This window comes from Passer montanus, unplaced genomic scaffold, assembly GCF_014805655.1.
Source record: "Passer montanus isolate IOZ18808 unplaced genomic scaffold, ASM1480565v1 scaffold66, whole genome shotgun sequence".
Lineage (NCBI taxonomy): Eukaryota > Metazoa > Chordata > Aves > Passeriformes > Passeridae > Passer > Passer montanus.
The window spans coordinates 3,228,224-3,251,915 of NW_024371704.1; the positions used below are offsets into that span (position 1 = coordinate 3,228,224).

Below are 23,692 nucleotides of genomic sequence, written 5' to 3' on the forward strand. Positions count from 1 at the left end.
CAGCAGAGCATTTCCTCCCAAGGATGGGCATGTGAAATAATGCCTGCAGAGATGTCTCCTCACAGCCTTGTCCAAGTCCTGGAAATGGACCCTCTCCTAAGCATCACATCCCAAAACCCTCCACCACACACACACACAGCTTCCTTGGATGCAGGATATCCTCAAAGATGGGATGATGCTCCTGGTAAGTAGTGTAGCTCACAACTCACCCTCAGGAGAGGTTCCAGAAGTCACTCCACACTGTCCCACCACTGCCTCTGCAGCTGCATCCCAGTGAAGCATCGGCAAAAGCCTGGCCAGTGCAAGTTCTCCTCCTGCTCCGTGTGCATTCCTTGGAGACTGCAGGATTGCTCTACAATTTCCAGAGGAGCCTGGCTGAATAACACCACGCTGCCACCTCAACACCTCAGGCTCAGCCTGGCTGACTCCCTGACGGTCTCTGGGCTGGGAGTTAAACTTTAATGTGGCTCGGGGGAGAAGAACCCAGGCATGAGTCAGCCACCCACATTCCTGCCCTTCCCCTCCCCACTGGCAAGGGCAGAGAAGCAGAGGGATCAGAGACAGAGCAGGGATCTGAGACCCAGGGGCTGACCCAGCATGGACCCCTGCGACCTGCGAGGGAAAAGAGTTGCTATTGTTGGTGGTGGTCTGGTAGGAAATGCCATTTAGCTGCTGCTTGATTGTTTGCTGGGGAGCTGGGGCTGTAAAAACACTGCTTGAATGTGGGGGTGAATGTTTTTGCTAAAGCCATTCCTCTGTCAGATGACGGGGTGCTGCGAAGGGGGTGATTGAGCTCCTGCTGTGGGAGGCTCCTGCTCGTTTCTTGGGTGAAGGGGTTTGGGGGGTGGGTGAGCAGTGGTGCCCAGGCACACTAAACACCAATCCTTGTTTGGGCTGCCAGGTTCCCCTGTCTCTTGGCTGATTTTGGCTGTAAGCAAAGCTCTAATGTGAAATGCTTTGCACGAACTGGAACCAGTAAAAGTCAGGCTGAGAGGAAATGCCTTCCTCTGCCCGCTTTTGTTTGGGGATGGCTTTCATTTTTCATCCACTGCAGAGAGGTGTGACACTAAAGGCCAGGCAGGACGGGGCTCTGAGTAACCTGGTCTAGTGGAAGGTGTCCCTGCCCATGGCAGGGGTTTGTAACAAGATGCTCTTTAGCATCCTTTCCAACCCAAACCCTTCCATGAGTCTCTGATTCACCTACATCTCTCTCTTGACTTTTTGGACATTATCTCCTTGGAAAAGAGTGATGACAGAAGAGTCTGTAGTTCTGACAACAATCTATAATGGAAATTAAATTTTTAAAAGTTATTTAAATTACAAACAGGACACATTTGTAGTGTTCTCCCTCACTGTGTTCCCAAGGGAATGCTGCTATGCCCTGAATACTAGTGAGGAAGGTAAACACAGGCCAGAGCAGAGCTGGAGCTTGCCTACACCAGCTCCTGCTGTCTCTGGCTGAAGAGATGAGCTCTGCTGCATTCAGTTGCTGTGTGTAAACAAGCCTGAGCTTGGTAGGACTTCATAAAAAGAGTTTTGATGGGTGGCTTTTGTCTTGGAGACTCTGCAAACACACAGGACTGCTCTTCAGTAAAAAATCTTCTGAGGTTCTTGGTCAAAGCACCTCTCTGTTCATGCTGAGCTGCATCCCCTGATCACTTCTTTCCTTTGATGCATCTCAGCAGTGACCTCTGAGGTGCTACATCCACCCTTCCTGATCTTTGTCTTGCAGGTGGGTGCATTAAATGCCTGTTTCTTTGCTAGACGAGGTTTCCATGTTGACGTTTACGAAGCCAGAGAAGGTAAGGGCAGCCTGATCATTACTGTGTGAGCTCACTGAAACTGTAAGAAAATAATGAAAGCTGAGGGTGGCAGTTTGGGGATATTCTTTTCTCTCTCACCTTTAGCTCCTGTGGTGGGAAGGAGCATTTATTTGAAGTTCATCTCGTGTGGAGGGAACCCACTCTTTAGCTGCTAAAATGATGCTCTTTTTATGTTCTTGGCTTAAACACTGATTCAAATCCCCACCTCTGAAGCCTGGTCTCTGCAGAAATCATTATAGTACAGTGCTGGGTCAGAAGAAGAGATGGAGCTTCCAGGTCCACAAGGTGCCAACAAAAGAGAAATTAAGATTTAGAGCCAAGACACTAGCTCAAAGGCAGATAAATTGTTCATCTTCAGTATCTGTCAGCTGGCAGACAAAAAAGACCTGGGCAGAGGTGGCAAGCCCAGTGGCAGGTGGGAATGGTACCATGGAAAGGGCTCAAGTGTGCAGTGAAGGGAGGGAGGAGCCATGGCTGGCACTCTGTGGTGACTCTTCCTGCCCTGATAGACATCAGAACAGGCAGTTCTGCTGCACAGCTCAACACTGCCACAAGTTCCACAGCTTCAAAAAGCCTCTGATTGCTCTTACCTGCCTTCTGAGTTGGATGGATCCTGCTGGTTTTGGCCCATTGCCTACACTGGTGCACGTGTTGGGATGAGGAGGCTGTGCCCCATGCACTGGCCAGACAACCCAGGGAGTTTAAATGAGGTAGCTTGGAGGAGGAACAGGCCAATGCCCAGACACTTCCATCTGATCAGCCATGAAGGAGGTGACCTGCCAATGTCCCAAAAAGCATCACTCTGTGGGCCTCAGCAGAGCCTGGCAGGCATTCACTGCTCATTCCCATTTAGAGGGGAAATGGCTCTTTCTGTTACTGCACCCTCTGGCACGTGGGGTGCTGTCAGAATCCAGCACTCCCTTTCCTGGCTTGGCTGCAGCTGCTTCTCCCAGGCTAGAGGAGGCACGGAGGGTCCAGGCTGTTCTGCAGGGGGCTGGGAGGTGTTCCCCTCACCAGGCTGAGCTGTGATTGCCTCCATGGCCCGCTGCTCTCCCATGCAGATATCCGAGTGGCCAGCTTCGCCCGTGGCAGGAGCATCAACCTGGCCCTGTCTCACCGGGGACGCCAAGCCCTGCGAGCTGTGGGCATGGAGGAGCAGGTACCCTGGCACACCTCTGTGCCCTTTCTTGTCCCAGCCAGACCTCTTCCACTGCTTGCCTGCAGTCTGGCTGTCCCCTGCTTCGCTGCACTCCGCCAGGCAGCTGGGTCTGTTCCTTCCCTGGGACACCAAGCACCTTCCAGTGTTTACCTCCCCTGCCTCCTGGAGCAGAGGGCAAGCAGGGCAGGAGTAGCTGGACTCCCAAAAGAGCTGATGCAATACAGCAGGATGCAATAAAGGCAGCTGTTTTCCCCACTGACACGTCCGGGTTTGTATTTTCCCAGAAAACCTTGATCTTTGGGCTGACCCCTGAAATCCATCCACACTGCTGTCTGCCCAGCACGCCTGGCTGGGAGCCCAGCATTCTTCTGCAGGGCACTGGCTACCATTTAACATCCAGCTGCTGGCAGTGGTGGGATCTCCTGCTCCCTGGATCCCTGCAGAGGAGCCCAGACTTTGACAACACAAATCCCAGTCCCAGGGTGTAATTTGGCTTTCATCCCCTGCCCTGTCCAGCACTCTGGGATTTTTCACGTCCCTTCTATCCAAAAACAATTTCCCTCTGATTTCTATGAGCATGAGCTTGTAAGTAATCTCAGTAAACTGTAGTAAATTGACATGACAGCCCTGTTCAAGTTCTCCCTGGAGATTTGGAAATGTGTGAGGAAAGAGCCCCCCCATTCTCCCTCGAGTGCAGTGCTTGGGGGAGGGGATGATGCTTGGTAACTCGTACTAAAAACCCACAGTTTTGGCCAGAAGTGTTGGTTGTGTTCCCTTCTCTTTCAGATTGTGGCCAAGGGCATTCCCATGCGGGCAAGGAGGATACACACACCTTCGGGGAAAAAATACTCCATCCCTTATGGGAAGAAGGACCAGGTACTGGAGGTGCTTTGCAGAGCACAAGAGGTCTTTGTGTCTCTGTGTCCTGGATAGTGTGGGGCTCATGGATGTGGGAGAATGAGGGAAGGGGGGGTGTTTCCTGTCTGTGTGTCCTTCAGCAAAGCTTTCTGTTTGTTTGCCTTGCAGTACATTCTCTCTGTGGACAGAGCAAACTTAAACAAAGAGCTGCTGACAGGTAGGTTGTCACTTCTGTTTGCAAATTCTTCCAACACACTTTTAGCTGGGGATTTAGGGTTTGCCCCGTGACTAGAAGACTTTGAGCCCCGAGCTCCCTTAGCCAGATCTCACAAAGTGCAAACCTGGAAGAGCAGAGGAAAACCTCCGAAGCAGGAGACACCTGCTCAGCCTTGTCATGGTTTGTGGCATTTTCCATAACCCCTGATTGTACAGAGACAAATAGAAATCGGAGCTCTATGGCAAATCAGACCAAATTAATGCAAATTCCCTGCTGACTGCAGCCACCTCATCCTATCCTGAGCTTCAGTGGAGTGATGGTGGAAAGCAGCCAATGACTCATGTCACTCTGGAGAATAAAAAAATCCCTGCAGAATTCCTTGCATTTTTCAAGTAGTTTATACCATAGCTGACCAGTCCCAGTGTGCCCTGTCTGCTGGCCCTCATGCAACACAGCAAATTATTTGCTGTAGTGGCAAAAATCCCTATAATTTAGGGATCTCTTGGAAATTTTTTTTGCAGTCACAGTAGACCGCTCTACATTTAGTTGTCTTTTTTTTTTTTTCACAGCTGCTGAGAAGTACTCCAACACTAAGCTGTTCTTTGGACACAAGCTCCTCGGGTGCAATGCAGAGCTGGGGACATTATCCATAAAAAGGTAATCCCTGGACAAGCATGAGATCAAGCACTGTGGTCAGTTAGTTTCTGCTTAATCATTCACAAAACCTCAAACAATTGAGCAATCTCAGTTTTGAAACTATTGTGCAGGCAAAACCTTGTTCCAGCTTTGGAAAGGAGAGGCATCAAGGCAGTGCTCATGGGGAGACTGAGAATGGTTTAAGCAACTCCCCAAGCCCCCAGGCTGGCAGCAGGCACACACTTCCTGACCTGTGCAGGGGATAAACTACCAGTATGCATGGCACTGGGTTCAGGGACAGATTGCTCACCAGGGAGGGTGGATAACTGCTGATGCCCCATCCCTGGGAGTGTGCCAGGCCAGGCTGGATGAAGCTCTGAGCACCCTGGTGTTGTGTCTCTGCCCATGCAGGGGGTGAAATGGGCTGAGCTTTAGAGTCCCTTCAAACCCAAACCATTCTGAGGTTCCATGACCTTGTTCCACAGTCTTTCACACAAGCTCTGGTCCTGCCCCCCATCCTCCTGGTGAGTGCTGCAGGCTCTGCAAAACAGCAGTGTTATCCCAAAAGTGCCTGCTGCATTGCTGAGTAGACCTGGCAGAGTTGTGCTTTTGATAAACTACAGGATAATTATTCATCCTAATGCCGTGCTTCCCAGGCAGTGAGCTGATCATCCCCCACCCTAGAAGATTATTATTATTATCACATTTTGCAAAAGGCAGATCCTCTGGCCACAGTGGTGCTGAGCTGGCCTGGATTTACAGGAGGATTAACCATGGAATCTTGGAATGGTTAGGGTGGGAAGGGGCCTTAGAGAGCAGATTGATCCAAGGTACTGTCCTGCTTTCAGATCTGACCAGCAGACCTTGGAAGTGACCTACGATCTCATCGTGGGGTGTGACGGAGCCTTCTCAACAGTCAGGAAGCAGTTCATGAGGCAAACACGCTTCAACTACAGCCACGAGTACATTCCTCATGGCTACATGGAGCTGACCATCCCTCCCAAGGATGGAGATGTGAGTGTGCCTGTCCCAAGGGCTGCTACAACCTTCACGGGCTGGATATCCCACCCCTTCTCACTGTGGCTCTGCTGCAACAGCTTTGGAGAATTGATTTCTCACCTGGGGTTCAGGCAGGGGATTAAACCTTTCCTAAGATAAGGCATGGATCTCTTCCTCTTCCAAACGTGGGGCCAATGTTGGTACCTGCATGCAAAAATCCTAGAGAGCCTGTCCTGGAGTGGTGGGATTAACTCTGGCTCTGAGAGGTCCTGGAGGTATGGGAGCATGTCTGTGAGGACACCAGCAATTGCAAAGCATCAGATTTTTGTCCTATTTCTCACCCTTTCCTCTTTCCCTTGCTCCGTGTCTCCCTGAAGCATCAGGGACCAGAAAGGGGCCCTGTAGTTTTTGTGTCTTCCCATGGGAACTGTTGTGCTGGTGTATAGGGGAGCCAGAGCCTGGGCTGGGGAAGCTGAGCAGGGCAGGTCAAGGATACAAGGCAATTTTCTTTCTCTTTCAGTTTGCCATGGAACCAAACTACCTCCACATCTGGCCGAGGAACACCTTCATGATGATTGCACTGCCCAACATGGTGACAACCCAGTGCCATGTTCTCCTGGGGCACAGGATGGGGCTGGTGGGGATGAACGGCTGTGGTGGCAGGGATTGGGAGGGTCAGGAGTCACTGGATAACCAAAATACAGGATCAATTAGATTGGAAAAGACCTCTGAGATCATAGAGTCCAACCATGACACAATACCATGTCGTCAGCCAGACCATGGCACTGAGTGCCACATCCAGTCTTTCCTTAAAAACCTGCAGGGATGGTGACTCCATCAGCTCCCATCCATTGGGTAGCCCATTCCAATGTCTGATCACCCGTTCTGTGAAGAAATTCTTCCTAATGCCCAGTCTAAACATCCCCTTGTGCAGTTTAACACTGTGTCCTCTCATCTTGTCCCTTGTTACCTGGGACAAGGTAACATCCCCCTGTCTGGGTGTTGTAGAGAGTGATGAGGTCTCCACTGAGCCTCCTTTTCTCCAGGCTAAGTACCCTCAGCTCCCTCAGCTGCTCCTCATAGGATTTGTGCTCCAGATCCTTCACCAGCTCTGTTGTCCTTCTCTGGACATGCTACGGCACTCCAATGTCCTTCCTAAACTGAGGGGCCCAGAACTGGACACAGCACTCGAGGTGTGGCCTCCCCAGTGCTGAGTACAGAGCAAGAATCACTTCCCTGCTCCTGCTGGCCACAGTTTTCCATACAAGCCAGGTGCCATTGGCCTTCTTGGTCACCCTGGCACATGTCCAGAGAAGAGCCAGGAGGGACACCCAGCCTGTGCCAGGCTGACCACAGCCTAAGGGCGTGCAGGACAGGGTGCTCAGAGCCAGCCCTACCTCGCAGTGCTGAGCAGGTACCTGTGGCACCTCTCTCTGCCCACACACCTGAGCCCAAGCAGAGCCCACAAACCAGCACTCTGCAGCTGGATGCTGTAAACTACACACCAGGAGCACCAGGACACTGTGCCAGGCCCAGTCACACACTGCTTCTGCCTCCCCTGTGCCTGCTCACCGTGAGAAAGGGGGTGGCCAGACATTTGTCCCTTGCTGTGCCAGTGGGTCACTGTGATTGCCAGGTGGCAGGCTGGGCACTGAGCTGCTGTTTCGGGTGCTACGTGTTCTCTCCACTCTCTGGGTTTCTTATTGACCCTCCTTCCTGGCTGGCAGGACAAGTCCTTCACCTGCACGCTCTTCATGCCCTTTGAGGAGTTTGAGAAGCTCACAACAGGCGAGCAAGTGCTGGGGTTTTTCCAGACCTACTTCCCAGATGCCATTCCCCTCATCGGAGAGTAAGTGTTCCCATCTCCCCTTTTCACTCATCAACACAGGTATCTGTTATGGGATGGGCTTTTTCTTGGACGACATCAACAGTCTCAGCTGTGCTAGGCAGTTTGCTTTCCTCTTAAAATGAATTATCCCAGGACTTCATATTAACTGAGAAGCTCAGATATTCTCTGGTATGTTCTTCCTACATTGACCAACATCTACCACTGCTCACAGTAAGAGCACCAAGATGTCAATAATCAAGTTATTGATTTAATATTAATTAAGTTGTGTGCAGAACTTAAAAGCTGCAGGCAAAACGTCTGGTCCACAGGGGGGAAGTTGATTTCCACATTTTCCCAGCACAAACAGCCTAGTGCACAAGTTGGGGGATTGCATACCAGAGCTGACAGTGTCTGTGGCCTGGCTTCCTCAGCTTGGCTGTGGCTTGAGCTCTTCTCTCTTGTGGTCCCACCCAACAAAATCTGTTGTTTCACCTGAAGGCAAGAGCTGAAGCACGATTACTTTTTGCTGCCAGCCCAGGCCATGATTTCTGTGAAGTGCTCTTCCTACAACCTCTCCTCGCGGTGCGTGCTGATGGGAGATGCTGCTCATGCTGTTGTGCCCTTCTACGGACAGGGCATGAATGCAGTAAGTTCATAGCTGTCCCCCTTGGTGGGGCTCCTTTAACCCACAAATGCCTGGTTTTAGTGTTTAACTCCACAGGGCTCATGGGCTGGCCTGTCCCACAGCCTCATGTCCTCTGCATTGGCAGGGGTTGAGCTCCCGTCAGGATGTCCTCCTGGGAAGGACAGGGGACAGGGTGGTGATGCCACCTTCCCATGGAGCAGAGGACTATATGGGAGGGGGTCCAGGCAGCTGGGAAAGGCAATCCCCTCTATTTCTCTCAAGACCCCTGTCAGAGGGGCCTGGAGTAAGACTCCTGCTCTGAAGCTGTGGGACCAAAGAGCTACACTAGCCAAGTATCCATGAGAGCACTTTTCCTGAATGTATGGGTCCCTTATGCCTATTAACCCCCTAATATTCCTCCCAGGGCTTTGAAGATTGTCTGGTCTTTGACGAATTAATGGACCAGTTCCACAATGACCTTGGTAAGTGAGGTGGCTGGGGACGTGAAGGAGCAGAGGAACATCCCTCTTCACCTGAGAGCAGCTGGATATCCTGCTGCCTGTGAATGTTTCTTTCCTCTCCCAGCTGCCTGCCTCCCTGAGTTCTCCAGGCTGAGGGTGCCAGATGACCACGCCATCTCGGATTTAGCCATGTACAATTATGTAGAGGTGGGTGAGCCCCACACAGACCCGTGGTCCCAGGGGCCATGCACACAGCAGAGCTCCCAGGATGCGTGCAGCAGGATCCTGCTCTGAAGCTGTGGTCAGTGGGACCAAAGAGCTCCACTAGCCAAGCATCCATGAGAACACTTCTCCTGAATGTATGGGTCCCTTATGCCTATTAACCCCCTAATATTCCTCCCAGGGCTTTGAAGATTGTCTGGTCTTTGACGAATTAATGGACCAGTTCCACAATGACCTTGGTAAGTGAGGTGGCTGGGGACGTGAAGGAGCAGAGGAACATCCCTCTTCACCTGAGAGCAGCTGGATATCCTGCTGCCTGTGAATGTTTCTTTCCTCTCCCAGCTGCCTGCCTCCCTGAGTTCTCCAGGCTGAGGGTGCCAGATGACCACGCCATCTCGGATTTAGCCATGTACAATTATGTAGAGGTGGGTGAGCCCCACACAGACCCGTGGTCCCAGGGGCCATGCACACAGCAGAGCTCCCAGGATGCGTGCAGCAGGCAGGGCCTCTGGCTGGGCTCTCACCCTGGCAGGTTTAGCCTCAGAGCTCCTTGGGAATGTCACTGGGGCTGAGGAGGCACTGATCCCTGCATCACCTCCAGGACAGTGGGGGAGCTGGCAAAGCACAGGGGAGCTCTGACAGAATCCAGAGCACAGGGATGAGTGTTGCTCTGTTGCAGATGCGTGAGCACGTCAATTCAACGTGGTTCATCTTCCGCAAGCGCGTAGACAACTTTCTTCACGCCCTCATGCCCTCCACCATTGTCCCACTGTACACCATGGTAAGCCAGCGTGTCACTCCCCGCTTCTGTGAGCTCCTCCTGCCTGCCTTTGGGGGTGGTGACACTCTCCTGCAACCCCCTCCCAGGTGACCTTCACCAGAATTCGCTACCATGAGGCCCTTCAACGCTGGAAATGGCAGACAAAGGTTGGTCAGGGGTGGTGCCCATCCTCCCCATGCCATGAGCCTTGGGAGCATCCTGCTCACCAGCGCTGCCCAGCTTTGGTGGTGGGATGTTGCCAGGTGTGATGACTTTGCTTGGTGCTGCAGGGTAGCCTCTGACCATGTTGGGGTTTCTCTTTGCACTTGCAGGTAATTAATCGAGGGCTCTTTGTTGTGGGGGCAGCAGGACTGGGGGGCACCTACCTGCTGATAAAGCGCCTGGCACGGAACCTGAACTTCTGCTTGGAAGACCTGTGGGGCTGGCCCCATTATCTGAAGAATATTGGAACTCTTCCCCTTGGCACACGAGTGGATTAAATGTATGAGGAGCTCGTTGCTGTAATAAAAACGAAGGCACGGACTGTTGGCTCAGCTGGGTGATTTTGTTTCTCTTGGGATGTGGTTTGGCAGCTCCTGCAGCCCCTTGAAAGCAGTTTGGCCTTTCTCCCTTTCCCAGCTGAGAGGAGCCCATCAGGCACAGTGCCCAGAAAGCCCCTCCAGGGACTCAGGTGTGTAACCTTGGCAGCCTGGTGTGTAGATGTGGCACTTACAGATTATGGTTTAGTGTTGGACCTGGCAGTGCTGGGTTAGTGATTAGATGGTCAATCATCTTAGAGTTTTTTCCCAGCCTTAATGATCTCGTGATTCTGTGACCTGACCAATGTGTCCCAGCCTGCAAACTGCTGCTCTTAGCAAAAACAAGAGAACATTTTGAGGGTTCTGAAGCCAAAAATAGCTAGTACTAGGAGGATTATCAGACACACTTTCAGTCTTCTTGCCTTGCCCTAGACCCTCACAGTCACTGCTTAAGAACAATAAAATGGCCCAAACTGACCCCTGATGTGATGTGGCACTGCCAGTCTCATTTGAGGTGGTTTATGTACAGCTGCCAGCACATGGGCAGGGACTGCTCTGCACTATTCAGTGAGTCAGTTTTGGCTTGCAAGGGAGCATCATTCAGGGCATAGATGGCAAATAGTGTAGAAAACAGTCTGCTTCTCTAGCTGGGGTCTTTCCCAGGCACTGTACCTGTGGAAAACACAGCGATTGTAGTTTCTCCAATGAATGCTTTAGCTGCTGCCGTTGCACCTAATTCTTAGCAGGACAGATGTATTTACCTTATATATTAATCTTTATTCACACTGAACTTTTTCACAGAGCAAATAAAGACGCAACACAATTACAACACTATGCAAATCAGTCCCAAACTTAAAACAAATAAGGAATTGTACCACCATTTCACAGGAATCATCCACAATGTAAGAGCAACTGGCTGCTATGTGTGGTTGGGATAAGCGCTGAGCTGGAGATGCTCTGGGTACTGCCAGGTGTTTTGCAGAGCTGGCTCCTGGTATGTCTGACATGCTGGCAAAGCAGGGAGTAGATCATGCCCCAGGGGGGTGGAAGAAGTATGGCTGACCTCCTACCTTCATTTTCCAGGTGCTCATAGATCAGAGATCAAGTTTCATAGATCAAACAGTGGCTCCTTACTGTGCAGAGGACTTCAAGGCTAAAGAAGGTACGCCAAGCACGCAGAAGCCCAGGCAGAACCTTGCCTGAGGTAGATTTGAGTGATGTCAGGGGGCAGTTAGTGATTTGGGAAAAAGATCCAGTGCATTTTCTCCAGCTGCTCTTCATCACAAAGTACAGGTGCCCACTAGTCCTTAGGGCCAATCATATCATTGCAGCCTCTAGAACAGCTGCTTGCACCCTTTATGTCCTACTCAGCAGTGAGTTCTCTGGAAAACATTACGCAGTGGTGGGGACCAGTGCATCAGGGGAAGGCATGGGGTAGCCTGGAGGCAGATCCTGCTGCAGCAGAAGAGAGATGGCAGCTTTGAAATTCCAGTTCTAAACCAAAGCTGGAAGCGCTCTGCGCTCTCAGCTGGCTTTGGGGCTCAGTGTCCAAGACTGCTGCCAGAAAGCAAAGTTAGCATCAGGAGATGGGACAGGAGCCACTGCATGTTCCAATGGTGTTCCCCTCTACCAGCTCCACTAATACAGTCATCAAGTAGTAGGCCAGGAGACTGGCATGGGTGCAGTCCCTCAGCCAGCACCTGACATGATGGGGGCCTCTTGGAAGAAGGAATGAAACCATGAGGATAAAGAAGAAGGGGTGGGAGCCTTAGTTTAAGATTTCCTTAGTTTGACCTTTCCTTAGCTTGGCATTTCCTTATTTAACAGTGTATCCCAGTGCTGCCAGGTACTGCCTCATTCATTAAACCTGGGGTTGATGACAGTGGTGGTGGCACTCTTGAAGAGGGGATTATCAGCCTGGAGGGAGAGAAGAGAGAGGCTTGTGTTGGGCTTTCCAGCAGATCATTATCCTTCCCACCCATCCCAATGCCAACAGCGCAGAGAGCACTGGAAGAAGGATATTTAGGCTGTAGGATATTTATCATAGGATATTTAGGCCCCTAAATGGCAAAATCCAGCTGGGCTGAAAAATGAGCAGTGGGGAGGGCTCAGGTCTACACGGCTGCCTCTGGAAAGGATGCTCCCTCCTACAGTCCCCTCCCCAGTGGATCTGAGCACCCCAGAATGCCCCACTGGCTCCCTTACATCATTCCACTTGGCTTTGGTCTTCTCCTTCTCAAACCGGCGGTATTCCCGACGGTCAATCAGCTCCATCAAGAGCCGCCAGATGACCAGGACCAGAACGCCAATGAGGAACACGCCAGCGATGGTGCTGCCCACGATCAGTGGGACGTTGGGAGGCTGTGGGCACTCTGTGGGACAGACAGACAGACAGACGGTGTTGGGGTGTCGCCCCTGGTGAAGCAGTGAGGCTGCTGTGGCAAGGCTGGCAGCCTGCCTGTGGCAGGGCAGGAGGAGCGGGGATGGATACCTCTATCAGGATCAACGATGATAGTATATATCTCCTCGCCATCCTCCTGGACCATACGGAAGGACATCCAGCAGTTCTGGGAATCCTTTTCCCTGCATTTCCTATCATTTGTGCTCAACTCTGTTGAGTTTGTGGCCAGGTGGATGTTGGCGCAGGCCTGGGAGCAGTTCTTCTCAAAGGGGCCGCTGCTGAAGAACTTGCACTCCACACAGGAGCTGCAAAACAAGCAGCCACAGCTCATATCTGCAGGGGCAGAAACCCTCCCACCTGGATTTGGGCATTTTGGGCTCTGCCCAAGCACAGGCAAGACCTTCCTGTGCATCCCTGGGATACTGGGGGTCCCCGCTGCCCTCTCTGTGCCCATCACTCACATGTATCTGCCACAGGGAGAAGGGCAGCCTGGGCATTCCTGGCAGAAGGGGGGCTGGTACCCTCCCGTGCACTGGCAGCGGTTGCAGTGGCAGGTCCCACGGAGGCTGCACACGTGCCTGCGGGTGTTGAGGCAGCTCTCTGTGGATTGCTGGCACTGGCAGGCGCTGCCCTCATATCCAGGCAGGCACTTGCACGCCCCGCAGTCGCATTGCCCGCGTGCTGCAGAGGAAGATCCTTCAGGTCCTGCAGACAGCCAGGCCACCCTCCCTCTGCCCATGCTTGGGGAGCATCACCCACACTGTCCTCAAGGAGGTCCTACAGGCTGGTGTGGTGGGACCCAGAAACCCCAAACTCCCCATAAAACCCTCCTACTGGGGTTGTGGCACAAAAAATCCACATCTCCCAGGGCATTTAATTCTTCTAAGCAGTGGAGAAGCTGTCCCGGGTGCATCACCTGGGCCGCCGCAGAGGGAGCCGTTGAAGAACTCGCAGTTCATGTTGTCACACTGGCAGTAGGTGCCGTAGATGTACTTGCCAGGCACGTCACTGGTGTGGCACACGCACTGCCCGCACACGCAGTCCCCCTGCCCCGAGCAGAGCACCGAGCTGTTGTCCCGCCGGCAGCTGCGCTCCAGCTCCTTGCTGCTCTTTCCTTTGGTGTCGCACTCGCAGTTCTTCCCTGTGTACCTTGAATTGCAGCTGCAGCCAGGGGAGAGGAGCAAGCCTGGGTCAGTGGCCATGCGGCGTGCACAGGGCCCAGACCTCTGCAAAAGCGGAGCAAATCTGGGACAGCCTCACCAAAAAACAGTGACAGCATGTTGGTGCGAACTCCGTGCTGGAGCAGGGAGCAAACCTCAGAAATGCTGCTTTTCCAGCAGTCATATTCACACCACCAAATAAATGCCCAGAAATTATTGTTATATTTATAATTTCCCAGCCCTTGCCAAAAAGATGTGAGTATTTCCTGAGGAAACCCAGTCTTTTCCTCTCCTTGTCACTGAGAGGTCATGAAGCAATAATTAAACTTAAAGACCTGTGTGAGCTGCAACCAAGAAATGGGATTTTGAGAGATTTCTACAGAAATCTGTGTCTGCTCAGTGGGTAGATTGGTGGATGATTTGATACTGGGATGGATGGATGGATGGATGGATGGATGGATGGATGGATGGATGGATGGATGGATGGGATGGACTGAGACCCTTGGATGGGATGGACTGAGGCCCTTAGGAAAACAGCATAACCTCCACCAACAGAAGAGCAAGCTCATTGTATCCTCTGCCTTCATATACACAGGGGACAGTTCCAAGGGGCATGCACAAATCCACCTCTCTGAGCAAAAAAATGTGCGCAAAGCTACAGAGCCCAGCCCTGGCTTGGCCCAACATCCCTCTCCCAGCAATTCCCCAGCTCTGGCAGCATTTGAAATCATGTTTTGGGTGGACAGCACCTACCTGCAGGTCCCACATTCGATGGTGCCTTGCCCATTGCAAGCAGTTGGGTCAGGCTTGTCGTTGCAGTGGCAGTCGCAGTTGCTGGCCACATGGACAGTGAGGGTGTCTGTGAAGCCCAGTGGCCGGATGGTGAAGGAATAGTTTGGAATGCACACCTTGGCTGTGACCTTCACTTTGAAGATGACCTAGAAAGTGCAGAGTAGGACAGGGGAGGGCCAGATGTCCAGCTGTCAGAGTGTGGTATTGGCCCTAGGCTGAGGATATGCACCTCCAGAACAATGGAGGATGTCCTGCATCCCATAGCATTTTGGACAGTCTTGGCATTAAATTAATATAAACAGAAAGCCTGGAAGAGCAACCAGGGTTCCTGCCATTAAACAGAATGAGCAACAGAAGCTGTGCAAGCTGTGGGGTGCTCCTGGTACAGGAGAGCATACCTCTTCATTGATCTTGACATTGTCACACTGGCCTCTGGCTTCATTCACAGAGTCCTTGTCATTTTTGCATTTGGAGTCATATTTGACATCCAGAGTGTCCAGCAAGGTGGAATGGTCCAGGATGATCCGCGAGGAGAGGTTCTTTGGAAAAATGGTGGAGAAAGTGCCATCAGTCCAAGAGTAGACCGAACCAAGAGGGTATGGGGTTGCAGGTCAGGAAGAAGAGCCAGAGAGCACCACAGGTCAGCATCTCAGCTGCCTGGGGTGGTTCTGGAAATGTGGTGATGTCACTGGAGAGGTGATAACTCCAGCACTTACATTGTAGGCCACTTGGATGAGTTCAATGATGTTGCTGGAGTCCTCGTTCAGCTCCCCCACTGCTGACTTTGGGATCATCTCACTGAGTTTCTGACAGTGGAGAGCAAAGAGGTGAGCACTTCCTACCACGCGACAGCAGAGCAGGAGACAGCACCAGGAGACACACACAGCTGTGTCTGTCCTCCTGGGAAGGGGATGGAGGCACCTGGACCATCTTACATAGTCTCACCTTGTAAACATCCACCACCCTACTGGTGACAGCAAAAATGGGCTGAATGTTGTTTTCGGCAAGTTTCTGGACCAACTGGCCAACAGAAGGGTAGTCCTAGATGGGGAAGAGGGATATCACACTCAACACAACCTCCCCCACCAGCAGAAGAGAAGACACTTCTGGTGTGGCAGCACATCTTATGGTGATTAAGGTGATGTTTTGGTCTCTGCAACAGGCTGTTTTACATGACATTATCTTTTCTGCCCAGGGGAGGGAAGTGGGGGGTGCTGGAGATGCTGAACAGCCCCCATGTACTTACAAACTCATTGCTCCTTTTGTACATGTTGTCCTCCAAGTGGCACTGGCCATCGTTGGGGGTGAGGATGCCCGCGAGCTTGCCATCCCCGGCAAAGTGGAAGCCGTCATCGGTAGCAAACACCAGCAAGCGGGTCACATTGCGCCAGCCAATCCGGTCCTGCAAGCGGCACAGAGAGTGGCCCCTGTCCTTGAGCAAGGCTGTCAGGACAGTGCCACTGGGTGTGGCCCTTTCCAAAGTCTTGTGCCAGCCACAGCATGGGGCAGGGGGCATGAGGAAGGTGGGTAAAGGGAGATCAGGGTTAGGCGGCTCTGGGGTAAGATGCTCTCTTGTACTCTCCAGAGTGACCTGCCCTGCTGCCAGATCAGAACTTAGGATGGGCTTCCAGAGCCCAGCTGGAGAGGGGGAAAAGCAGCCCTCTCCAGGGTGTGCATGGGCAGCAGCCCTCCTGCCTGAGCACAGTTGCTGGCAGCGGGGCAGGTGCAGGACTCACCCCACACACTGCTGCCTGCATCATGGCATCCAGCCCTCCCTCTGGGGCATCCAGGTTCCCTGAGATGAACTGCTTCCCCACTTCACTCTCAAACTGCTGGGCGTTGTCCGTCAGCGACAGGATGTGCTTGAAGGCGAAGGGAGGCTGGCACTTCGTGTCCTTATTGGGGCAGGGGTTCTGCAGCTTCTCGGGGTGCGTGTTCACGAATGGCAGCACTGTCTTGTCCACGAAGGAGCCAAACCCTAGGGCAGCCAGACTACATTTTTAGGGACAGGGCACAGGGCATAGACAATCTGCTGTCCCCAGCGTACATGCCCATGTCCCTTGCCCTGCCACAGTCTTCAGCCTGGCAGAGGACACCTGCTGAACACTTCCCACATCCCCCTCCAGCCTTGCAGCACTTCCCAGCAGCAAACAGATGTGCCAGGCGGAAAACAGGCTCACCAATGCGCCGAGAAGGGGTGGTGCTCTCCAGAGCCCTGAGCAGCTCCCCTCCCAGCTTCTTCACGTTCTCCAGGTCATCCAGCATGGAGTAGGAGAGGTCCATGAGGTAGTAGAGATCAATGGGATACCCCATGGCACGGCGAAACTTCACCTCAAACTCAGCAGGCTGGCCTGAGGGACAGGGACGGCGGGATCAGCTGCCATGTTGTGCCAGCTTGTGCCATCACCCACCCCTCCTCTCTCTTGGAAGAAAAGGGGTGGAAATGCAGGCTGCAATGAGTTGCTGTGCCTCAGGTGAGTCTGGGGATGAGTGGAAGGGCAGGCCACAAGAAGAAGGGAGTTGGGAACACCAGGGAGAGCATACCTATCCTCAGCTTCAGTTGCACCTCCTGTGGAGTCAGCTGTGTTTCACTGCTTAAGGGCTTGTTCTGTGTTCTCTTGATCTCATTGCCTGGAAACTCAATCTCACTGTCTGGGCACCCCCTCTGCTTCAGCTGCTCAATGGTGTCACAGCGGATGGAGTCAGGCTCGCCCTCTTTGGTGAAATTCTGTGTATGACAACACCAGCAGGAAAACAAAAATCAGAGGAGCAGGGGGTGAACAGGCACCTTTCAAGATTACCTGGCCCCCAAACCACATCTCCAGGGCATTGATGGAGAAAACAAAACCTTTGATGGGTATTGATGGAGAAAGGTCATGGCTGTTGGATCCCTCCTGGCCCCATCCTCCACGCAGGACATGAAACCCTCCCACACTGAAGTCAGGCAGAGCCAGGCAGGGAGGGTGACTATCCTGATGCCTGTTAGCTGACTGCTGGGGGTGACAGCTAGACAGGCTACATGGACCTACCAGCTTCTTGCACCAGGCACAGCCAGGACCAGACTGAATGCAGTCCTTGCACGTCCCCACCTTGATCTTGGGGCACTCCATGGCAAAGGCTGGAAAGGCAAGAAGACAGAGTTGGTGTGGGGGACAGCTGGGCGTGCACCAACACCAGGCACCCATGCTGGCCTGAGCCTGCCCTGCCTCTCAAACCAATGCTGGGGGCTCTGGAAGGGCCCTCAGCTGCTTTGCTGTCCTTCAGGCTCACGTTAACTCCAGATCCCAGGAAGTGGAAGGACGTGGCCTTTGCACACCTCTGAATGCTGTGTTCCTGCTGCTGTTGGGCAGCATTTTGGATCCCCCCACTCTTTCACTGCCCACGAAAGGTGCTGGGAGGAAGGCAGGTTGGGCTCACCTGTCGTCACCAGCAGCAGCACCCAGATCACTGCTGGCAGCTGGAGGCAGCAGTCACGAGGCATTTTCTGCAGAATAAAAAGTATTCTTGTGATCACCTGGGACATGCCCCAGGGATGGGGCAGCCACAGTTTCTCTGAGCAACCTGTGCTGAGATCACGTTCATTAACACTGTCATGTGTCACACCTTTCCCCAGCAAAGCAAACCCTGACCATATAATGGCCTTGCAACATGGAACATGGGGAAGTTGAAAAGAGGAATTTGTTAGAAGAAGAAAAAGGAATAAGAAAATAAAAGGAACAACAGGCGTTTCCCATTATAGCAACATTAGACACAGTGTCTGAAAACCAGGTCATCAGTTTCAAAATAGCTCTGATAGTTGCCCTGAGTAAGAAAAGAACCACTCCTTGGCTCCTGCCATCACCCCTTCCTGTGAACTCACCACATAAACAGCTCAGAATGATTGGAAATGAGAAAACAAGAGAAACTGTCAAAAGACACTGAGGCAGGTTATACATTCGGGCTGCTCAGATCCCCTTCTGAGGCATCAGGGTGTGCTGTCTTAGCTCATCAGGCTCTGTAGGACACCACCCCAGCTGAGGATGACACTGGTCAGCCTTGAAAGATGTCTGGTCTCCTCCCAAGGGCAGAGAGAAGGTCTAGGTAGGTCAGTGGGTAATGCTGGCACAGTGAGGTTTGGTGCCCAGCTGTGCTATAGATTTTGAGGTGTGGCAGGACTCTAAGGGTGGTGGCCATCACTGATTACGGCTGGGGCCATCTGGAAGCCCACCCTGCCCTAGATCCAGTCCCCCTGGCAGAGCTCCAAATCCAGCACCACACTGCTGCACAGCCAACAAGAGGCACTGCTGAGGTCACCCAGCCAAACCCTCGGGGTGATGTGGCCTGGGAGCTCACCCTGCCACATCTGCACAAGACCATCCTATGAGGGGTGGCCAGAGCCCTTCTGGACAAAGAGCTCTGCAAGCTCCTCTCCACCACCACAGACCCCCATGGTAAGATTTTAAGGGCATAATTTATTGTCACAGCTGCAATGTCCCTGTCTGTGTGTCATGCATGCCCTGTGCTTAGCTGGCCAAACACATTCCTGTCACCTACAGATTCTGCCAGCAGAGTCTGAGCTTGCAGGAAAGAAAAGGGGGTCCTGCCTTTGTTTCCTGTAGAACAGAGTGACTGACATCCCAAACGTGCTTAATTAAGCTCCAGTTCTGCTACAAACCAGAAGCTCCCTCACTGTGAAGGGAGGATGAAACCCATGGTCAATGAGTTCCTGCTTTTCCACTTGCTCAGTGTTTCCAAGCACTTAATTCCTGCTGCCATGCCAAAGTGTGTAGTGGTGATGGGATAGAGCTCTGTGAGCTCCTTGCTCTTGCTGGAGGTTGGAGTTTCCTGCTTACAGGCTCATCTTGTAAAATAGAGCAACCCTAAAACTGGGTTAAAAAAAGCTCCCAAACTCCAGAAATAGTCTCAACACACCCCCAGTGCTAGCTGCTATCAAGTATTGTAAAGTAGGGTTCATGTTGTGAGCTGCATTTTGATGCCTTTTTCACCCCCACGGTGGCTTCTTGCTCTTGTCACAAGAGTGTGAAGCACATCCTTATAATGGGAGAGAACAACAACAGGAAGTTCAATAGTTCTTCTCTTCTGCCATGGAGGGCAATTACGCTGTGCTGTGTGGGCGGGTGAGCGCAGGGCTTTCAAACAGAACTAATGGGGCTTCAGCCTTTGTCTGCCTCCTTACAGCCTTCAGAGGAGGGCAAAAGCAGGTTTTAAGCCTGACTCTGCATGAGCAGGGTGCTGACATGGGCCTCAGCAGCATTTCCTCCAACTCCCTTGATGATCCCTTCAGCTCGTCCCAGACTTGCAGTCACTACCAACCCCAGGTCTTGTCTCCTGCATGTGCTCTGCCTGTGAAGTTGTTTTTTTCTCCTTCTTTCCCATAAATTCAGGCAAGCAGAGGGGTGCACATAGCCCATCCTCCTGCCCTGGTGTGAAGGAGCAGAACCGCAGAACTTCACAACCACCTTCATCCTGTGTGGGGAGTAGGGTGCCAAGATGGAGCGACACAGCTAAGGGCAGGACACCATTGCCACCAGGCTCTGCTTCCTGGCCAGGGCTGCATGGTGGCAGCAGGGGGAGAAAGCTGCACCTCAGGACCAGGGTCCTGCTTGGCCCTGTGCTCTGATCTTCTCACCACATGCCTTGGGTGGCTCGGGATCAAGCCTTTTCTTCAGCAAGAGCCTTTTGCAGAAGCCACCAGGATATTCCACCAGTGGAACATCCGCCTTGGGGCAAGATGACCCCAGGGGTCTGCGTGGCAGAAGATGTGAAGCTGGCCTCAGGGAAGGTGCATAAGTTAAATGCTGGGTGCTGTCCTTGCAGTTCTGCCTGTGGGCAGGGTGCAGAGCTGGGGCACTCTGGCACTCAGGATGTGCTGGGGGCTGCTGTGTTGGGATGGAGCTGGCTGCTGTGCTGCATGGAGGAACAAGCTGGGAGTTATAAATAAGGCTGAAGGGGAAGTGTTGATGCCAGCAGTGATCTTGTTGCCATAAATAAAACAAGTGTTCAGCAGCAGAGACGAGTCTTGAAGTCTGTTAGCCACAAGTTCCCATCAGGGCTTGGCTAAGCATCTGTTTTCCCACGAAAAGGGAGGATATGCACTTATGCCCAGTGTTCTGTGGGGATTCCTGTGGTGTTTGCACCATCCACCTGCAATAGGGAAGTTCCACTAGTGCCAGAGCCCATGGGTGCTTCCTGCACTCTACCAAGCACCCCTGGTGCCGGGTCACCATTGTGCTGTGACAGAAATGCCAAGCATTGCACCCAGCAGAGCTGCTCCTTCCCACCCCTGCAATCTGGGCAGCTCCACACCCCAAGCACAGAAGGGAAATGAGCAGAGTGGGGTATGGTGAGGATGGGAGAGCAGATGTCACTTGACTTGGGGCTGATTTTTCTGACACTCAGTTGTGTGATGCACATAGATCCCACCCATGTGGTCACAGACAGGTCTTTCCCAGTCCATGCAGAATGTCACACTCAGTGTGTGTGTATATGTTCTTTTATATATATTTTGTATAGGTAAGTTACAGGGAAAATATAAAAATATATAAACTTATTTTTAATAGATAAAGAATAAATATAATGAAATAAAAAGTATATATATGCATACATATATTGATATCTATATCTATATCTATTTCCCTATCCTGTTATAGGAAATACTAATATATTTTATATACATTTGCATCCAGCAGCCTCCAGTGCCTGCAGAGGACAGATCTGTGGGGTGAGCTCTCTCCCACGTGCACCAAATCCCTGCCTAGTCTGTGGCATCTCCTGGCTCTGAGCACCAAGGTCCCTCGGAGGAAGGGAAGGAGGGGATTTGTGCTGCTGGGTCTGCCAGGGCCAGAGTCCTGCTTGGGTGGGAAGGGGGTGCCCTCTGGCTGCCCTGCCCTGGGGACACCACACCCTCCAACCTGCTGAGATCACTCGGAACAGCACCAAAAAAGCGCAAAACCACTGTGAAGCAGGATGTAGCAGCTGCGACAGCTAGGATAGCAAAATGAACCATTTAGAGATTTCCCACAACTTTGCAGCCGTCCCGTTGCAGCGCCGTGCTGGCCACAGGACATGATGTCACCTCATGTGTTCACCTCTTTGCTTCTCACCTGCCAGGAGGCTGGGAATTGTAGCTGTGACATTGGGAAAAGCATCACAAACAGGGACCAGGCTGCTTTCCCTGACACCTGGCGTGTGCCCCGCATTCCATCTGCATCCAGGAGCCACGGAGGTGTGGGAAGGACCTGCTCACATTCCTGCAGAGTATTTGATGTGTGCAGCACACAGAGAGATGGAGGAGAAGAGCGAGGGTCTCACTCCCTGTCCCAGCTACTTGCCCAGGCTCACAGGGGTGCAGAGACAGCTGGGAAGGTCAGTGCACAAGCATTCCAGGCGGTGACACTGTGCTGAGCCCTCCAGGCAGCCATCCCTGCCATCCTCATGCTACGCTCCATGCCACTTGCCTCTTTCCCACTGCAACCAGCAGCTGGCTGTGGTGGAGATCCCCTTAGGAAGACAGAGGGTGACAGGAAGGTGACAGCCCCCAGCCCTGGTGCTGCAGGTGAGCACCCAGCCCGTGCCACCCTGCCCAGTGCCTTGTGTCAGGCCGTGGGGAGAGCACACTGCACCCTCTCTGCTCTGCTTTCCGAGCCCACAGGCTGCTGAGGAAAGGGAGTTTTGGAGGTCTGGCATCCTCCCCACCACAACCACCTGCATTTCCAGGCTCAGTGCTACCTCCAAAGGCAAAATTGTTACAGACCAGGCGAGCTGCCTTTGCAAAGGCTGCACAGACTGGCCCGCCTGAGGCAGGGATGCCATGCCAAGCTCTCTGAACTCAAGTGGCCAAAGGTTAGATCAGGAATAATAAAACTATGCCATTGAAACACCAGAACTACAAAACCCCTTTGTTGCCTGCCTGCGTCCCCCTAAGAAAGGAGGAACGGAAGCATAAAAATTGAGATGTTGTACTCGCCTGGCCTCCAGCCCTCGTCTCTGTTCCGTACTTGGGCTGGGATGAGGATGGTCTCAGCTTCTCAGGTTTGGCTGGGAAGAGCAGCTGGGCATCAGGAGCTCTGTGACGTACGCCAATCTTTCCTTCCTATTTCTGTCTTGCAGTTGCAGGGGAAGAGGAAGTCAAGAGTGGTGCCTGTGAGAGGGTGTTTCCCAAAAAACCGCAGCCAGCCCCACTCAACCTGGCCAAACCCACAGCATCCAGCCCTGTGAGACTGGAACTGGTCTCCCTGGGATACCCAGGGGCTTGCAGCCCTCTCACTGCACGTAGAAAGGGACCCACCCAAAACCTCACGCTTTATGAGAACTTTTCACCTTTCACAGCCCTGCTGGGGACCAGCGCTGACCTCAGCGGGCAAACAAAGGTGGGAGTGGGGCAGCAAGTTCATGTGGGAGCTTTTGGCAGGGTGTGGAGAAGATGGGGAGCTCCTCTGAGACTGTGGGATGGGCTCTGAAATGTTTGTGTAGCCAGGCCTCCGTACATGACAAGAGGATGCAGGCACCGTCCTCTGGCAAAGCTCAGGGCTGTGTGGGGGATTTTTTTTAAGCAGACTGTCAGAGTTTTTGTGCTGGCTTCAATAACTCCTCCCAGCAGCAGCATTTCCCTGAGCAGAGGAGCCAGCTCCTGGTAATTGTCTTTTAACCTCTACAGGGCAATGCAGGAAAAAAAGAAAAAGATTGTAGGGTTTTAAAAAACTAATTAATGTAAATCTTTATTAATTGCTTTGTAGGTTCTTCTTCCAAGCAAGCTGATGTTGAGTCACTGTTTTGCATTATCGTGGAATCCCAGAAGAGTTTGTGTTGGAAAGGACATTACAGACCATGTTGTTCCAATTCTCTGCCATGGTCAGGGCAGCCTGAGGCATTATAAGACCCTGATGCTGTTTGCCTGCTGCTGTGTTGCAGTTATGGGTTTATTTTTGCAGCAAGAAGAGAGATTGCAGTGCCAGCAGAAAATTTCCAAGCCCGGATGGATGCTCTGTGGATTGGTGCTTTTATTAAAGAAGCCATCATGGTCCTGGCTTGGTTTCATCACAGCCAGGTGCAGCAGGAAAGCATCACAGCAGTCCTGGCAGTGGGACAGCAGCATGGGAGCATCTGACGCAGGATATGGTGGGGATGGACCCTGAGAGTGAGCCAGCTGGAGCTGGGATGTCACCCAGCCTGGATGGCCACAGCTGGATGCTGCAGAGCACTCCCCAGGCCTG

At 52.5% G+C, this 23,692-nt stretch overlaps 2 protein-coding genes across 2 annotated transcripts; one reads left to right on the forward strand and one right to left on the reverse strand.

Annotated features, from left to right (window-relative positions):
- Positions 1-499: 499 nt before the first annotated feature.
- Positions 500-10,132, forward strand: KMO (kynurenine 3-monooxygenase). The gene is made up of 15 exons (XM_039728817.1): positions 500-651; positions 1,733-1,802; positions 2,885-2,982; positions 3,769-3,858; positions 4,009-4,057; positions 4,627-4,714; positions 5,542-5,707; positions 6,213-6,284; positions 7,420-7,541; positions 8,019-8,166; positions 8,570-8,627; positions 8,731-8,813; positions 9,508-9,609; positions 9,696-9,755; positions 9,921-10,132. The coding sequence occupies exons 1-15, from the start codon at positions 598-600 to the stop codon at positions 10,086-10,088; spliced, it is 1,428 nt and encodes a 475-aa protein (XP_039584751.1). The 5' UTR covers positions 500-597; the 3' UTR covers positions 10,089-10,132.
- A 757-nt stretch (positions 10,133-10,889) lies between these two features.
- On the reverse strand, positions 10,890-22,562 carry ITGB2 (integrin subunit beta 2). The gene is made up of 16 exons (XM_039728802.1): positions 22,447-22,562; positions 17,898-17,964; positions 17,510-17,598; positions 17,025-17,208; positions 16,661-16,831; positions 16,217-16,458; positions 15,727-15,882; positions 15,426-15,521; positions 15,197-15,286; positions 14,879-15,019; positions 14,442-14,626; positions 13,445-13,689; positions 12,990-13,209; positions 12,619-12,833; positions 12,333-12,499; positions 10,890-12,044 (listed from the first exon to the last, which is right to left on the reverse strand). The coding sequence occupies exons 2-16, from the start codon at positions 17,959-17,961 to the stop codon at positions 11,982-11,984; spliced, it is 2,328 nt and encodes a 775-aa protein (XP_039584736.1). The 5' UTR covers positions 17,962-17,964; positions 22,447-22,562; the 3' UTR covers positions 10,890-11,981.
- Between the last annotated feature and the right edge of the window lie 1,130 nt (positions 22,563-23,692).

Bases quoted from the DNA above. Each gene is read 5' to 3' on its own strand.
- ITGB2 (XM_039728802.1), bottom strand. From the start codon at position 17,961: ATGCCTCGTGACTGCTGCCTCCAGCTGCCAGCAGTGATCTGGGTGCTG. The intron at 17,599-17,897 runs GTGAGCCCAACC...TTGCCTTTCCAG, and splicing joins GCTGCTGCTGGTGACGACAG to CCTTTGCCATGGAGTGCCCC. The intron at 15,287-15,425 runs GTGAGACTATGT...CTCCACTGTCAG, and splicing joins GGGTGGTGGATGTTTACAAG to AAACTCAGTGAGATGATCCC.
- KMO (XM_039728817.1), top strand. From the start codon at position 598: ATGGACCCCTGCGACCTGCGAGGGAAAAGAGTTGCTATTGTTGGTGGT. The intron at 6,285-7,419 runs GTGACAACCCAG...CCTGGCTGGCAG, and splicing joins TGATTGCACTGCCCAACATG to GACAAGTCCTTCACCTGCAC. The intron at 9,756-9,920 runs GTTGGTCAGGGG...TTGCACTTGCAG, and splicing joins GCTGGAAATGGCAGACAAAG to GTAATTAATCGAGGGCTCTT.